The sequence below is a fragment of the Gymnoscopelus braueri genome, assembly GCF_963280865.1.
Source record: "Gymnoscopelus braueri genome assembly, chromosome: 18".
Classification (NCBI taxonomy): domain Eukaryota; kingdom Metazoa; phylum Chordata; class Actinopteri; order Myctophiformes; family Myctophidae; genus Gymnoscopelus; species Gymnoscopelus braueri.
In genome coordinates, this window is record NC_137618.1 from 31,966,330 (window position 1) to 31,984,066 (window position 17,737).

The 17,737-nt window shown below is 40.4% G+C and overlaps 1 protein-coding gene across 1 annotated transcript in view; it reads left to right on the forward strand.

Moving 5' to 3' along the window:
• LOC308105745 (glypican-6-like) overlaps window positions 1-17,737 on the forward strand; it is a 115,579-nt gene that overhangs the window by 39,112 nt on the left and 58,730 nt on the right. The window contains exon 3 of the mRNA XM_080456672.1: window positions 10,568-10,959. Within this exon, the coding sequence (XP_080312798.1) occupies window positions 10,568-10,959 (392 nt within the window). The remainder of the gene's footprint in view (window positions 1-10,567; window positions 10,960-17,737) is intronic.

The following is a 17,737-nucleotide window of genomic DNA, read 5'->3' on the forward strand; positions in this document are numbered from 1 at the left end:
TCAATTGAAAGCTCACAAAAACCCATGCTGTAATAGAGAGGACATTTGGACTGGAGTGCTGAAAATGTGCTTCAGCTGTTTGGATAGGTCAGGTGGAACATTACAAGTCAGAGTATTCTTTGTGGCATGTTGTGTTCTGCATAACATCGCCATGTGTTATGGACGAGCCATGGACATTGAGGACACATTACGGGACATTCACAAACGTGATGCTGAACTCCATGTGCCAATGCCAGTAAACACAGATGCACCAGACTGAGTAGCGATCAGTTTGTAAGGGAGCTGCTCAATCTGTAGTCTGCTAAGCATACGGACTGACGGTGCACAGCAAATGATATGGCAATTGAGCCAGCAGTTTTCAAGATACTATGAGCCCTCCCTGCCCTTACCGTGGCAAAACTAGAAAGTAAGAGTGAGGTTGCCCCGACGCAAGTCGTGGCTTGCGGTAAAAATACAATTTGAGGCCCCTCAACATGTGATTGAAATGTGTCTTTCTCACATGAGTCCCCAGAGATCATGTCTGCCAATTTTTGTGAAGTTTGGACAAAATCTTTCGGAGGAGAAGCAAAAAGTGTGTTAAGAATAAAATGCAAAATGGCGGAAAGTCTAGTTTGACTGAAATGGGCATGGCATATATCCATATGATCCAGTGAATCAAGGGGAAAATACATTTTGATTGTACACCCTATGGTTCAAGAGTTATGGGCCAAAATGTAAAGTGGGCTGTTATAGCGTGGTGTTATTTATTTATTTTCTACGTAGGCCATTGGACTGTGAACCTCTCCGCCAAGTAGCCCTTATGGTTTCAAGAGAAAAACACTTGAATGGGAGCTGTCAACTCTTCCCATTGATGTCTATGGGAAACTGTAATTAACTAATACATAATATCAATTAATCTATGAAACATATCGCTTAGCAAAATGCATGCACACCATTCCTGATGAAGCCGGTCCATTTGGCATACTGTATGACTCATGTTTGCCGCCAAAACTGTGGGAGGAGTAGCATGGCAATGTTTTGGGTTTATATACTCTATAATAAATGTAACCAATAACAATACTGATGCATACTAATTACGTTTGGACCATCGAGGAGGAATATTCCTGTCAATATCTCACATTTCCAATTCTAATACTAGTATTTCACAATATCATATTCCACATGGTTTCTCAAAATATGGAAATATTCCAAGATGATTTTTTTTCTTTTTTTCGTTAAAGGTTCTATGACATTCATTTTCACTTTTTAATTTTTGTTATGTTTTTTGGGGGGTTTATGACTCAATTACACCCAAAAAATCTGAACTTTGAACATTCAGTGGATTTTCTGTGGTCTGGGGTTTTCTGAATAATTAGGCTGAAAAGTAATCTGAGCTTGGCCCTTCGGCAGTGAGGTCACAGCCGATTAATCCCGCCCACTCTCCTCCTAGCCCCTCCCCTCCCCTATCCTTTCCTATGGGGGGGGGGGCGGAGCAGAGGCGATGATTGACAGGCAAAATCCCTCAACAGTGACACCCGCAGGCAAAGATTTATTTTTTCGTTGCAGTTGAAAAGGCTTTAGAAATGTGAGAGAAAAACACCTGCCATGGATCGATGGAGTGGAATTTTTTGTTAAAACTTTTTATACACGTTTGAAGGACCATGACAAAGACTTTTAATGTGTGGTAAAACTGATCTTCACGAAACCTTTAAGAATAATTGAAGGTGCTGTAAGTGACATTTTTGGGTAAAAAGGTTCAAGCTCTACAATCTATATTCTGATTGTAATCTTTGTTATAGAATATTTGTTCAGTAACGGGTCTCCCCATCTCTCCAGCTCTTTAGTAAACAACAATTAGTTACAACAACTATTTTCTGCATATTCATAACCACTTACAGTGTTTCCCACATAGTTTCTGTTGGATGTTCCTGTAGATGTAGATTTCTAAAGGATTTGGGACAAGGGATATCCCTTGATTTTGTAATAATTTTTCATCCTTAGGGCGCGCTCCCACCAAAACATGGTCGGCTAGCGTTAACCGCAGGTTGTGCGCGGCCACAGTTTTTTGCAGCCAGCGGATTCTAAAAAACGGGAGTGACGCACCTGTCACTCACTTTCAAGACCCTCCCCGTAGCCCGCACCGCCTTCTGCCTTGAGCACCATGTTGCTTCCTGAGTCTTGGGACGGTCCGCCTTCGACTCACCCGATTGGACAGAGGGGGAAAATCATCTCCTGCCTCCAGCAGTTTTATGCTTCAAATGGACAAGTCGTGTAGAGCGGATAAACGCAAGGTCTGCGCGACATGCGGAAAGATCTGCTCTTGCGTGAATCCACGCATTTACATTGACAAAGCATTGGCAGATTCTTCCCCAGAGGTAAAATAAAAGTGCGGTGGGAGCGCGCCCTTATTCTGTTATCCCGCTCCTCTAATTCCGATAAATGAAATAACTAGTTCACTATCAAAAGCATTTCCCCCTTTTCCCTCATGGATAGATTAGATAAGGTGACCAGTGGTGGAAAAAGTACTTGAATGTTTTACTTTTTTTTTACTTAAGTAAAAGTATCAATACTGCAATGCAGAAATACTCTGTTACAAGTAAAAGTCCGGAATTAAAAATGTACTTGAGTAAAAGTACAAAAGTATTGGTATCAAAATGTACTTAAAGTACTAAAATGTTTGAAAGTAGCAGTTCTACAAGCTCACAACGCGTCGCATCTTGTAGATCGGCTATTTTTAAATAGCCTAGGTATAAAATAGGGCTAAAGTGGTTAATGTTTTATGTTTTATAATGTAATAATTTATATCTACAAAGTAACTAGTAACTAAAGTTTTCAAATAATTGTAGTGGAGTAAAAGTACAATATTTGCCTCTGAGATGTAGTGGATTAGAAGTAAAGGTATAGACAATTGGAAATACTCCAGTAAAGCACCTCAAAATTGTACTTAAGTACAGTACTTGGAGAAAATGTATTTAGTTACTTTACACCACTGAAGGTGACTATCGGCATTATCAGGTTCAGCGAAACCTGATTTCCTTTGCACGGGATGTCTCCTGCCTCTGCTTTTAACTGCTAGTGCGTGACTCAACAATAACCAATGCAGCGGAATTATCAGGAGGCGCCTGAAAAATAAAAGGTCAAACTGTCATGTTCTCCTCAGTAGCACGGCACTAAGAGCACTTCTTTCCAGGCAGCCTCTTCCCATCAGACCAATCACTGACCGTGATGGACAGGTGGAATTGGACGCTGTGTCCTCCTGGCTGTGCAGGTGCATGAGAGATGGAGGTGGAACGCGTCCGACACCACAAGCCGCTCGGGTGTATATATCATATACAGCTTTAAGCCTTTAAGACCGGGGAAAGCATAATTTGTGTCATTTTAAGATTTCTTTGGCTATTCAAAAATAGCAGATCTACAAGCTCTATCTATGAGCTTGTAGATCTGCTATTTTTGAAAAATCATAAAAATGTGTGCAAATCTTGGAATATATATTTTTTCAAAGCGAACATTTGTGAAATATTTAGTTCCAGGGACCCCCAGAAGCAAAGATTTGAGTTACAAATGTTCTCCTAAAAAAAAAATCAAATATTTGCACAAATTTTCATGATTTAAAAAAAAATAGCAGATCTACAGTATAAGCTCATAGCGTGGCACTCGGTGCCGCGCTATGTGCTTGTATAGCTGCTATTTTTGAATGGCCAAAGAAATCCAAAATGACAGAGATGCGTTCCCGGATTGAATGGGTTAATAAACGGGGGCCTTCCGCTGTGATTGTCTGTTGTATAATCCTAAAGAAGACCCCTGAAGTGCCACTGCTGAAGATTATCAGCGGTTTGCCGTGCTGCAGAGGAGAGAAACCTACCATGTTATATTTCCACTGTTTGACTAGGGTAGCATTTACTGATAGTTTATAGGTTTGTGCGAAGGAGGATGTTTTAAACATTTTCTTAAATCTTTTTAGTCTTTTTCATATTTTTTTATTTAGAGTGGCCAATTATGTTTCCCCCCCCAATTTAGTCGTTATGCCAATTAATTCCACTGCTTGCCACTGCTGTTGTACCCTGCTGGATGGCCCTGATGATGTAGCCGCGCCTTCATCCTACTCCTCTCACTCAACATTCCCCGCTGACAGGCGCCGCCCAAGCCGGCAGGAATATGACAACAAATTTTGATTTAGTTTTAGTCATTTTGAATAAAATTCCATTTGGTTTTAGTCATATTTTAGTCATCTGAAATGTTTTAGTTTTTGTCTAGTTTTAGTCGACTAAATATCATCAGATTTTTGACGACTAAATCTACAGTTGATTTAGTCGACTAAAATGTATTTTGGCGGTGCCTTGATTGCGTCATAATGGCTGATTTTATACTTGGTTGCATGCTGAAAATAGCCGATCTACAAGCTCACAACGCGTCGCGCTGCGACGCGCTGTGAGCTTGTAGATCAGCTGTTTTCAGAGCGCAACACCTGAGCGCAACCAAACATAAAATGACTTGTCTTTTAGTTCTACTGGTTCTCTTCTCCACTAGTCCCTCCCTGACATTTGAGTGTAGTTTGTATTTGGTGACGAAATTGTCTATATATTTAGTCTTAGTTTTAGTCGTCATAGCTTAGTTTTTATTTAGTTCTTATTTAGTTTTCGTCAGTGAAAAAAGGTAGTCGACGAACTTTTTTCGTCCTAGTTTTAATCGACGAAATCAACACTGATGTGCAGCAACAAATATCATCCTCCCTGCCCGGCTTCCCTCAATTGTGTTCATTCATATACAGTAGATACTTTACCCTTGCGTCCTTTGATCACGTAAGCCCTATTTGTACATAAAATCTACAATCTTTTGGAACGGATGCAATAGACATTATCGGTTCATTATCTCAGGTACTTTGTAAATATGTAGATAACTTGTCTGGCCTTCTGTTGCTCTCTTGTTTTGATCTCCTTCCCACTTGCCCCCCACCCCTCTTCTTCTCCCCCCCCCTCTTCTTTCTATGGAAATTAACGTTGCGATGGGAACGATGTACAAAAACGAATTTCACCCACTTCTTTACCTTGTAAACCTGTGATGTGACAATAAAACTGATTCTGATTCTGATTCTGATTCTGATTCAATACGATATTATCATCACAATGTCAATATCAAGGAATTTGGTCAAATATATTGTTATACCGTATTTGGTTCTGTCCTATCAAATCATCCCATTTATCCTTGACGTGTTGCATTTAGAGACATAATGCATTAATCAGTGGATTATTTTGCATAATATGCTTTTTTCACTCTCTGTGAATGTGCCCTAGGTGTCAAAAGGTGAACTTGAAGTGATCCTCTTTGTCATCGATACCATTTTTAAAAATTCTGTGCGCAGGCACTGCGGAATGATTAACATGTAAGGTCAATGTTGAGGTTGTGGCGTTTTAGTAATAGGCAAAAGGGTTAGAAATGAACTGCCAAGTGTTGATGAATGGATGTGGACAGTGCTCAGCTATTTTCCCCATGTGTTGCATTAATTATGTGACCTCCAGGTTTTCACCATTAGGTTAACACGTTAGTCTTATATCTATGTCGAACTCCTGCTCCTGCAGTAACAATCTTGTGGTTGACTGCGGCAGAAGCCGTCACTTGATTTAACACTGGAGCTTCCAAATGTTCTTCGGAACTAGAAAGAAATGTTTCGTTGGCGATATCCTTTGAACATCTGTCACACTGGTATAGTACCATCGTTTGTGTTTGCTCCAATTACTTGAGGCGTTGGGCTGTTTTAAAGAGCCCTATATAGAAGTTACGGTTGGTCACAGCTCAAGGGAGTTTGCTGTAATTAACTACTGTCTGCAGGACACATCCCTCTGTGCTCCTTTAATAAAGGCACCCAGTAGCACACTGTCACCCTCATCCATTACCATCTCTGTTGGTTATACTGTATGCTGAAGGCCAAATCAACTTGAGTCCGTAGTCTACAAATTCTCTAAAGCCTTGTCCACTAATATTATGCTGAATGAAGATTTTCCTCTGTGTTTGGGCATGTAATCCACACGCAAATTGCATTGTAGGTCTTTTTAAAACAACCCGATCTCCAGAGGAAACGTTCTCTTTGAACGTTTTTGAACGTTTTTGAAATTCCGTGAATAGACACGGAAAAACCCGAAATTCCGTGCATAGCCGCCTCGCATCTCCCCCATTGTGACTAAACCATGACGGAGGCGCGCAGTCACAGGCGAACTGTCACCCCGTGAAGGACCACCGAGGGAGCTAAGGCGACCGAGTTGCCGTCCTGAACGGTGTGACGTTCGCCTGTGCCTACTCAGCGCCGTTTGAGTTATGTACCGATAGGCACAGAATCGTAAATTTTGTTGTGGGGACTGCTTGCGACTGGTTACTGGTTAGTCCGTGGGACTCGCCGTACATATGCACGCAATTTCAGGGTTTCTAGGCGACTATCCACGGAATGAAGTGCACTGGATCCGTGCAATGTTACTGAGATCTCTGGAGATCAGGCTGTTTTAAAAACACCTTCTAAAGTGTTTTTTTTAAATATTTTTACCCGTTCGGTGTGGACACAGAGTTTGGGAAACGATGACGTCACATCTCAATTTCCGCATTCCCTTTGCACATTGTTACTTTACTACTACTACAACAACAACAAGTGGATATATACCATTGTCTGTCCATACCATCCATGGTCCACACATAAGAATCACATTTTGCTTTCTGGTTCACCAGAGCTTGGCTTTCTTTTGTTTTTAAGTCACTATTACCAAAGGAAAATAATTCACTGTGAACGCTCAGAATGTTCATCTCTGATATTTGACACGTCGTTGATGTAGACTTTATAACCACCTACTGGCCCAGCATGCTTGTTTGAGCATTGTAGTCCTTTTTGTGTTCTTGTGTGTATGGAGATATATCGTTTAAATGTTTCTTTTAGAAAAATATGCATATACTGTATAGGTGCATAGGGCCTAAAGGTCTGATTTATGCTTACAGTAATTGCACACCAGTGTCTCTCACTGAAAATAGCAGATCCACAAGCTCACAATGCTTGTAGATCTGCTATTTTCGGTGCGAGACATGATGCGCAATGTATAAATCAGGCATAAGTGGTGCTTGCAAACGAAAGGGCCACAACGTACTTTTCTTTCCATCTTCACAGAACCAAGATTTACTGTAGGAACGCTTCATTTGAAGACATTAATGTAGAGACCACTGACATCTCTGACATGTAGGAGAGTAAACCTCTGTGAGAATGAGCTGCTCTGTTTCCCAGAAGCAGAGGCTTACTCTGTATCAAAGTGAGAATGGCTCCGCTTAGCCGCAGCACAGTCCTGTGTACACCGTGTGGAGTGAAAGCCATATTGAGCAGCTTTATCAGCGAGTCGTAATGAACTCTCTGGAAGTTAGGAGCATTAGGATTTCCCCTCTGTCCAATATTTCAGGACCATTGTCCTCCGCTTGCTGGCAGCTCTCGCTGCTGTTCATTTGGACCTCTTAATTACTGCGATGTATTAGGGCTTTACGTGAGCTTTCTGAATAATTTGCAATTTCCAACATTCCCCTTAATACCCTATTGTAAAATATGATCCTCTTCATGGATTTTCTGTAATTATATTAAGTTGTCTTTTTTTAACTAAGTGTATTATTCCGTGACCTATATTGAGGTCACATCCATAATGAGAGTCTTAATTATTCATTGTAATCATTCTGAAATGGAGCTTGGAATTATTATACAATATTCTGACCACATTAACAATGAATTCAGAATCCTTCACTTATGTTGATGATTCAATTACTATCTCAGATGACACATACTGTAGGGGAAAGGACTTGACCGCATACAGATATGCTTTCTATAAATATGTGTTCTTAAACCTGACATTAATCGGAGGGCATATCACTCATCAACAGCACTATTTTCTCTATTGATGGGAAGATGTTAAAGGATCATGCTTGAAACACTACATACATAAATTAATTAACACTGTAGTTTTCCATTTAGTGAATAGCCTGAAGAGTACTGAAAGAATGTACTGCACTTTTTTTGCCAACCTCAACGAACGGCAGATGTACTAAATGAAAAAATGATACATCCCTCCTTATTAATATGTCTCTAAACGCATTGCACTGGTGAACAATGAAAAAGCTGTGTAATGTACTTTAATTATGTCCCAAAAGACGCAAACATGGCACTAGAGCTGAACAACTCAAACTCACTGTGAAAAAAAATTAAAATGAAATGATATTCCAAAACGTGTGTGTGTGTGTGTGTGTGTGTGTGTGTGTGTGTGTGTGTGTGTGTGTGTGTGTGTGTGTGTGTGTGTGTGTGTGTGTGCGCGCGCACGCGCACGCACGCACGCCATGCATATCTTTGTCAGATTCGTCTTGCAACCATTAGAAACCATTCTGTATTATGCTACTATATTGATGTACATTTGTACTTGTATGCTTAAAACCAATGCTTCTGCGGTGAGAGTATTATTTCTTTGCATAAAATATTGCTGTATCATATGAATAGTGTTTTGCACAGCATTTAGCAAATCCTTTTGGTAGTTTCAGCTACATCCGACATACTAACACCTATAAATTGTCAGTGAATAATCCTCATGTGGAAGTGGAGCAATTTTAATCTCATTCTCTGAGGAATAAGCATTATAATCAATGCTATTTCACTGGCATGTGAAAAGACATGATAATGACCTGTGTTGCAGCTTGAATGGTAATTGATTGTGAGAAATAGATAGATGAAGCCACCTACCTTCTATTTTGTACTATCTACAAAATGTATTTTCAAGTACCGTCCGTAATCACACCACAAATGTGCATCTCTTTTTTTTATTGGACCCTAATCAGATGAGGCATGTGGGTTCTGTCAGAAGATGATCAGAGCAGAACCTGATAACTGTTCAGACATAATTTACTGTGGCGCTGTGGATCTTTTTTTCCCTGTCATATGAAGATTCTGCTAATGTTTTGCTGTTCTGCTGTAATTAGTAATTTCATCTGTGTGTTGCACAGCTGTAATGAGCACTTCACATTACGATTTGATCAGAGACCCTACTAATAAGCCATTGAAATGTGTACAGCTTTGAGAGCCATGTCTGGCACACCTGGTGAATATGCCAGTCTGCCTGAGACGTCACCTGGCTTGAACTGCTTTAGTGACTCTCCTTCATTAAAAGCCCGGTTGTGAGGTATAGTCCATAGACATAGTCAATACCAGACAATGCTCTTCATTTCTCAGACTGTAGACGTTGCCCCGTAAAGCCGGCAGGAACAGAGGGATGGAAATGGGTTTAATGTAATCTCCAGTACCTCCTTTTTAGGATGTAAGTCGTGAAAGTCTCATCTGATTAGCGGTGAACTATTGCACCCCGTACTCTTAATGCAATGAGGGTGGTTAGAACCCTATTTAAATTTAATCTTGGTCCTTGGAAAGCCAAGACTATCACTGTGGATAGCCGGTGGTGAGAAATATCATTATCTCATACCCATTTCTGGTGAGCCATCTGAGGTCATACAGTAAACAATAAGTGGTATGTGTCTGGAAAGTGGAATGATACAGGTGGCCAGAAGCCAATAAAACCTGTAGATGTAAAGTAACATTACATCTTTGATCAAAACATAATTATTTTGCTCTCTAGCTCACACCTTTATACAGTACCATCTGCATAGGGACCAATACTGTAATGAATGTGCATGGAGGTTTTGACTAATAGAATCTCCAACTCTGCATCACAAAAAGATGAACTAATTGGTTTCCAGAAATGTAAAAGGATGGTTTCCATTGCAATTTCAAATCTGGCACATTTGGAAGCAGAAACGACGTTGCTGTGGAATCTCTTCAAAATTAAATCAACATGAAGGCCTTAATTGTTTATCTACTCTTGCTTGTGTGTATTTACTTTTGGAAAAGCAGTAATGCAGACTTCTTTAAATAGACATCAAGCACTGTGTCACTAACATTGGCTCTAAAGCACCATGAGCCTGGCTGTATGTTAGCATACAGTACATACAGTGTATCTTATATCGGTGGTTCTCAAACTTTTTCATGTCAAGGACTCCCAAATTAATATGCATTTGGCCACGGACCCCCATCTGAAAATATTTTGTTCTCCCCCATACAAGATTTGTTAAAATGTTTCAAATTTCACAATGTGACTCAATGCGACATGTTCTGAGCTTGTTGATCGGCTATTTTCAAATAGCCACTGTATGTAGGGTTAAAGTGGTTAAATGGATTTTGATGCTATATTGACACATTTTTCTGGGGACCCCGTGGAACCCCCTCAAGGACCCTTGGGGGTCCCCGGACCCCACTTTGAGAACCACTGTCTTATATTACAGTATATAAACAGAACATAAACAGAATTAACCACATGAACTCTAGCATCCCTAAAAATAATCAAAAATCCCGGAAATAGCCGCTCTACAAGCTTGAGCTTGTAGAGCGGCTATTTTGGCAAAGAGATTTGGTTTAAACTTTAGAGGGAAAAAACGAGGAGGGCTAGTATAGACAGGTAGATAGGTCAGTGAAGTATATAGAGCTTAAGTGGTCAAAAAAGTTCTTAAGTAATTGTGCTTTACATTTCTTTTCTCAACGCAGAATTCTTCTTGGAGCTGCTGGAGAACACAGAGAAGTCCCTGAACGAGATGTTCGTGAGGACTTACGGTACGCCTTACATGCAGAACTCGGAGGTCTTTCAGAACCTGTTTGCCGAGCTGAAGCGCTATTACACGGGAGGGAACGTTAACCTGGAGGAAATGCTCAATGACTTTTGGTCGCGCCTGCTGGAGCGCATGTTCACGCTGCTCAACTCCCAGTATGTCATCACTGAGGACTATCTGGAGTGTATCAGTAAGTACACTGACCAGCTCAAGCCCTTTGGGGACGTGCCCAGGAAGCTCAAGGCTCAGGTTACCCGAGCATTCATCGCTGCACGCACGTTTGTCCAAGGGCTCTCCGTAGGCCGGGAGGTGGCCAACAGAGTATCTAAGGTAAATCTCTTGCTGCTGTCCCCCCCCCCCATAAAGAAGAAATACATCTAACTGACACGGTTAATGAAGTTAATTGGGGGGTTAGGATGGTTTCATTTTCACTCAAACACTCAATCGAACATGTCTTAAAACGGAGGTTCTGACACAAATCAATTCCCCTTTCTTGCCTAACAATACCACCCAGAGTGCACAGCACCAATGTGATTAGGTTCATTTCATTCCACGCGCAATTACTATTTGAGAGTAGCCCATACGAGAGGATTGTGTGAAATGAACCACTACTTTGTGGCCAACATAATTTCCAACAGCCACAGAACATTTTCCATTTGTTTGTTTGTTTTTCTCTCTGGGTGAGATTGACGCTTCACCTGGGTTTGCAGCCATAACAATTTTTCTGCGTGATATAGTTGTGACTGCTGTGTGTGTTCACCGTCCTCTCAGTGCATGTCTGCAGGCGGCTGGTGCGAAAGCTCCCGCACTTTACAAGTGCTGTCTGGTAAAGTGAGGGGTGTTTTGGCTGTTTGCAGAGAAATAGAAAATAGAAGTAAAACAAATAAATAGAGAGCAAACAAAATAACTACTTGGGTTTTGCCTGGTGGCTCCGTCAGTCAGTCCACCCATTATGCTCCTTGTGGGCGTGAGGACACGGGTTCAACTTCAAATCCGACCCCTGTTTTGTTTTGTATCTTTCTCCTCTCTCTCTGCTCTTGGTTTCCTGTCTCCCTACACTGACCTACGTATCTGAAGTAAAGCATAAAGAAAATGCCCAAAACAAATCTTTTTTTAAAAAGAGAGAGAAATTGCAGAGGATGTTTGTGTCTCAACTTGCTAATATTTGTTAAGCCGGTATACAGAAGCCATTAATCGTGCTGCTGTATCCTCGATATTCCGTTTGATGTGATGTAAGCTCAAAACAGCTGCTGCTGCTGCTGCAGTACACCATACTGCCCTGGGAGTGTTGTTTAGATTTGATCATGTGCAAAGTAAGATTAAAGGAAAAGCGAGAGACTATGGGGCTTGGAATTAGTCATCATCAACAACAAGAAAGCTCTTTTCAAGATGTCTTCACGTGGGTGGAGAGAAGTGCTGTTGCACTGATGATGACCTCTGTGCAGATAAATCCCCGAGCCAGCCTGGTTTCCCCGCACTCTGCTGTATTGGTATCAGTTAAATGGGATCATCACCTTCATCGCTGATAAATATTTATAGTCCTACCGTATATTCTATAAACAGAAGCCCATAAAGAGATGATGGATCATCAATCATCGCCGAGTGAGAAATGGAAAAAGTCTCCAAATGACTGTGGAGAGATGTGCTGTGTAATCAGATGCTTTCTCATAGCTGTTCATCCAAGCCAGGTTTTCCACCACGGTGAACTCTTTGCACCCTAAACATGTTCTTTGCGCCTCCCCGAGTATCAGTTGCCCCGTTTCCAGTAGTGGTGGTGGTGGTGGTGGTAAGACTCATTTATGAGCAGCGGCTGAGGATGAGTTGTTAGTATGCATTTAGCGAGTCACACCATGGGGCTCCCTGGTAGCCAGCATGTCCCAGCCTCACCTCTGACATTTCAGCAGGACCTTAGACACAGGTCATGTGTCTAAGACGGCGGCCCTTTGATCCCCAGGGTTTAAACTCATCATGAGGGATTGGGTATAAGCATAATGGAATAAGACACTCTGCGTGAGGTGTCTATGGCAGGGCCACTGTGCGATGTGACATCCATGCTTATTGCTGCCAGGGTGTTTATTGAATTACAGTAGCCGCTGTAGTACATCATGTCTTTTCACAGCTTGGGAGACACAACACAACACCAGGGGCCTTGAGGAAGTAAAAACACATGTCTGGAGTCACTAACAAAACCCATGCATGCATATCCTACAGCATTACACAAACACCACTCAAGCTTCAAAGCCTGTGGATAAAGATTTGATCATTGGTTCCTGTAATAGTGTCGTTAAATTAGTTCACATGTACTTTAAAGGTAGGGTAAGTGAGATTTTTTTGCATTATATATTTTTTATTCTACTATATTCTGATAGTAATCATTGCTACAGCGTGTTTGTTCGGTCAAAGGGGTCTCTCCAGCTCTTTAGTAAACAGAATATAGTACATTTTCAGGTAGGTGACAACATTTAAGCCAATCAGGAGAGAGCACTGAAAATGCATTTTCTGTTTAATAAAGAGCTGGAGAGACATGGAGACTCCTTTTACTGAACAAACACTCTATAGCAATGAGTACTATCAGAATATAGAGCTATTTAACACTTATTTTAACCAAAGTAAATCACTTACCCTACCTTTAATAATAGTCTTTCCATATGCTTGTTGAGCAATAACCAAAATTGTGATGTTGTAGTCCTGCCAAAATATTGCAATATGCAATATTAACCCGTGGGAGAGTGGACCCGGGTTTGAAATTACATGTTTTATATTTACTACACATGATATGTGTATGTATATATGGGGAAAAAAATAAATGAGTTCTTCTGAATTTTAAATATGGATATTCAGTATTGCTGAACTACGTTAATAATAAGTGTTGGCAAAAGGTGCACAGCATGCTGGTCCTTGTGAGGTGCCAGCCAACGGATTTAACACTAAATAATAAAAGAGTATAGCCGCACACTCGTAGCTGCCGATGCAAATTTAATTGTTGACACAGAGACAGGGTAGACCCTGAAGAAGGCAGCTTAGTCTGTCCGAAACGTTGGTAATTTTTCTGTCTCTGTGTCCACAACGAAATTAGCATCGGCAGCTACGAGTGTGCGGCTACACTCTTTTGTTATTTAATAATAAGTGTTGTATCACAATATTTAGTATTATGGATTATTGTCCCAAGCCTATCTCACCATCTCCGTAGTTCATGGTCAGTATACTCAAGTGAAGACAGTAATTCACTTGACAGGGGCAAAAGTGCAGACAGTATGGCAACATAGGGTTCTGTTTCCATTAAATGAATGCTCGTCATGGAAGAGCTACATTAGACATGTCAGTTGTGTCTTGGAAAAAGAATGAGGCACGCGCTGAAGGAGTCATGGCAACAATATGCTGGCAATTAGAGTTAATTGATTACAAAGTAGCCGAGAAGATCGTTTCTGTTATTGAAGCATCAAAAGTGGCTCTGTCTTCTTGAGTGAAACACTGGCTTTAGAATAAATGCATCAAATCACATAATGATGCATTTTAACTAAAATCTTTGCCTCCGGTGTCGCTGGAACAAAAATATTTTGAGACGGGGGTCCGCAGCCAAATACATATCATTTTGGGTGGTACTTGACATGAAAAAAGTTTGAGAACCACTGATATTATAGCAACATAAGTTTTTTTTAAAAAAGAAAAGACTGTTAGAGCTTGTAGATCTGGATTTTTTGTATTAGCCCAAAGACATCTAAAATGACACAGATGCGTTCCCAGATTGAATTGGTTAAGATAACACATTTCTATTCTATATTCAAATAATAGTATGGTATCAAACTATGGAGGAACAACAATTAAATCATATTTAATAGCAAAATCATAATACTGATAAAAACTCAAATCAAAAGGTGACATGTAATTTCAGTTGAGAGGTTATTATTTCTCTTACACCTGTCTCTTTCGAAACAAAAGACTCACATGGGCTTTAGGAGGGCTTTCCCCTTCTCGCCATATAAAATGTGTTTAGAACAAGTTCCTAGCCATAGCACTGCATGAATAATAGTCAGGCTGTGAGACAAGTCATGCCATTTGTCTTCAGGATGATTGTGTGGCATGTCTGTCCGGGAAAGTCTATTAGACGATGCCTTTGCTCCTGTCTTGCAGATATTTACTGGTGGGCTGAGAGAGAGGTACAGTAGGGGTCCAGTCACATCAAACATTCCGACTGTGAGAAATCACTTGACTGAAAAATTCACACTGTGCTGAAGCTTTCTTCCAGCTTTTTTCCACATTTTGTGGGTTCATTTCTCAGTTTACCCTGGAACGTGACATCTCTCTTTCTCCCTCATTGCAAATATTTCTTCGTCTCAAAAGGATTTTGCAAGATGTTCACAAGGTATCTCTTAGATTCAACTAAAAAGAGACTATATATTTGTTCTCAATTCACAGTGGGCTGTGCTTTCTTGTAGCTGATTTTGAGTAAATGTAAGTTATACAGTATATTCTAAAAGTAATGCTGACACTAGTAGGGAATAGGATACTCCTCTCAGACATACTGTACAGAAATGTATGCTGTATAGCAACTGCATTGGTAGCAGCCTTGAAAACAGCACACTTTCACACAATCTGAGTTTGAAGAGCAAATATATTGAATTGTAAGATTATCAAACTGACAATGACCGTGAAACTGGGACAACAAAAATGAGTTCAATGATCAGTATCTAAATTATTTTAAGCTACATTGTGTGATATTTTTGATCATCACAATGCCTGACATTAATGTCCTGTATGAAATTGCATCCAGACATAATGCTACCGGACAATTTGTGTGTGTCCATCCGTGTTGCTGTTCTGCCCTCTCCTTTCTATAGCAGGTCGTCACAATTTGGCTTATTATTATAATTCTCCTTGTTTATCTGCAGGGAATGCACAGCACTGTTTTATGACCAGAGATACAATGAAGGAGCATTTAGACATCAAATATATCATCTCCACCAGAAGATCTTACATTTGTGTGTGTGTGTGTGTGTGTGTGTGTGTGTGTGTGTGTGCGTGTGCGCGTGTGTGCGTGCGTGCGTGTGTCTTCAGCTAATCTCGTAAACTACTTGGCCGATCTCCATCATATTCCTTGGGCATGTTGGCAGTAGACCAAGGACCTCGATTCTCAAACATTTTTTAAATCTGTCAACGACAATGTAGCTTTTTTTTAAAAGATTTGTTTTTGTATTTTCTGCCTTTATTGATAGTTCTAACTAAGTGAAGATGGACAGGAAAGAGAGAGAGAGACGAAGAGAGATACGCAGCAAAGGTTGTCGCGAACGGGACTCGAACCCTCAACGCGCTGTCAGGCTTTAGGACAGCGGTCCGGACCGACAATGTACATTTAAATTGTATTCATAATCACAAAGCACAGTTGCAATCACAATCCCACTGGGTAAATTCAATTTCACCTTGGTACGTGTCTTGCTCATTCAGGGATACTTACACATACTGTAGACTGTGCAGACCATTCTCATTGGTGAAGATTATAAAGATTGTTATGTCAGTTTAGAGACATTTAAACTACCACTGCCCTGCGTTGCCTAACTTCCTTTTGTGAAGGACTCTTCAAGGCCCCGTTTAGACTGCAGTCAAATCCGATTTATTTCTCAAATCCGAACTTTTGGCTGGGTGTTCACACTGTATTTACAAGTGACCAGATCGGATCTGTCACAGATGACTGATTTAAACAGCGTCAACCCAAAGCCGCCCTGCGTCGACATATGCTTTGGTTACCGTGGTAAAGTGACATTTTGGACAGTTTGATATATACGGTGGTTAGAGCAGGTTACTGGGTTCAGACTGAGACGCATCTTTAGAAATCAGATTTGAATCAGATTTGAAACCACCTCTGAATGTGTCTCAAGTCGGATTTGTAAAAATCGGATTCCATGTGATCTGTCTCTGTTCAGACTTCATAAAACAAATCGGATTCCAATCTGGATATGGCATAGATCTGATTTAGGCTGCCAGTCTAAACGGGGCCAAAGTGAATCAGAATCAGAATCAGAATCAGCTTTATTGTCAGATTTGTCACATCACAGGTTTACAGAAGTAAAAAAGTGGGTGAAATTACTTTCGTGCATAGTTCCCATTGTATTGTTATTTCCACTGAAAAAAAGAAAGGGAAGAAGAAGAAGGTTGGGCAGCAAAACCCTGACACGTACATTTGAAATTGCAACTTTTGATTGACTGGTGAAACATAATTGACACAGTGAATTAACAATCATACCTTTTAGATTACAGAGAAATGTGAATGTCAGAAATCTGAGAGAATGCTGGAGGAAGGTAGACAATGAACTTTTATGAGAGAGAGGGAGGCAGACAGTGGTGATGATGTACAACTGCTAATCACTAGGGATGTCAATGGTTAGACTGTTAGCCTCGGCTTAGTGAGTAATTTGCATGATAAATAGATGTTCCACATAGAATGATCAGAAACTAAACGGCAAGAGACAGTGAATGAAAATGATATGCATAAAGTACTATACCTCGGTTTGGGACCATTTCACAAAGAAAAACAATGACAAAGTTTTATGTAATCTTTGAGAAACGGCGCAGTATGAGCAACATGCTAAATCACTTGACCACTTAAACCCCAGCATCTGTATTCTGGGGAAAGCTTTTGCAGAAAATAGCGCTGCGACGCGCTATGAGCTTGTAGATTGGCTAATTTCAGCGAAGATATTTAATGTAGAATAAAAACTGAAAAGTCACTAGTGCAGAGCTCTGAGGGACTCGGGTCAACAGTATAGGGTTTAAGTGGTTAAAATACAGTCAAGCACCATTCATCCAAGCGATTCATTGTCCATTGGAACAGTGGTTCTCAAACGGTTTTATCTCAAGGACCCCCAAATCGATATATCAAACCCCCATTTGAATGTTTTTTACATAAGAACAGACCTCTGTGTTAAACAAATCGAAATATCGGTATTCAAAATTGTTCACAATTCTTCAAGATCTTTCTAAAACTTAGATAAAGATAAAGATAAAGATAAAGAAAACTTTATTGTCCATTAAATTGACATAAAATGGAAATTTGTCTTTGGCACACCAGCAGTCAGTTACAACAATAAAACATTACAAAAATACACAGGTGCAT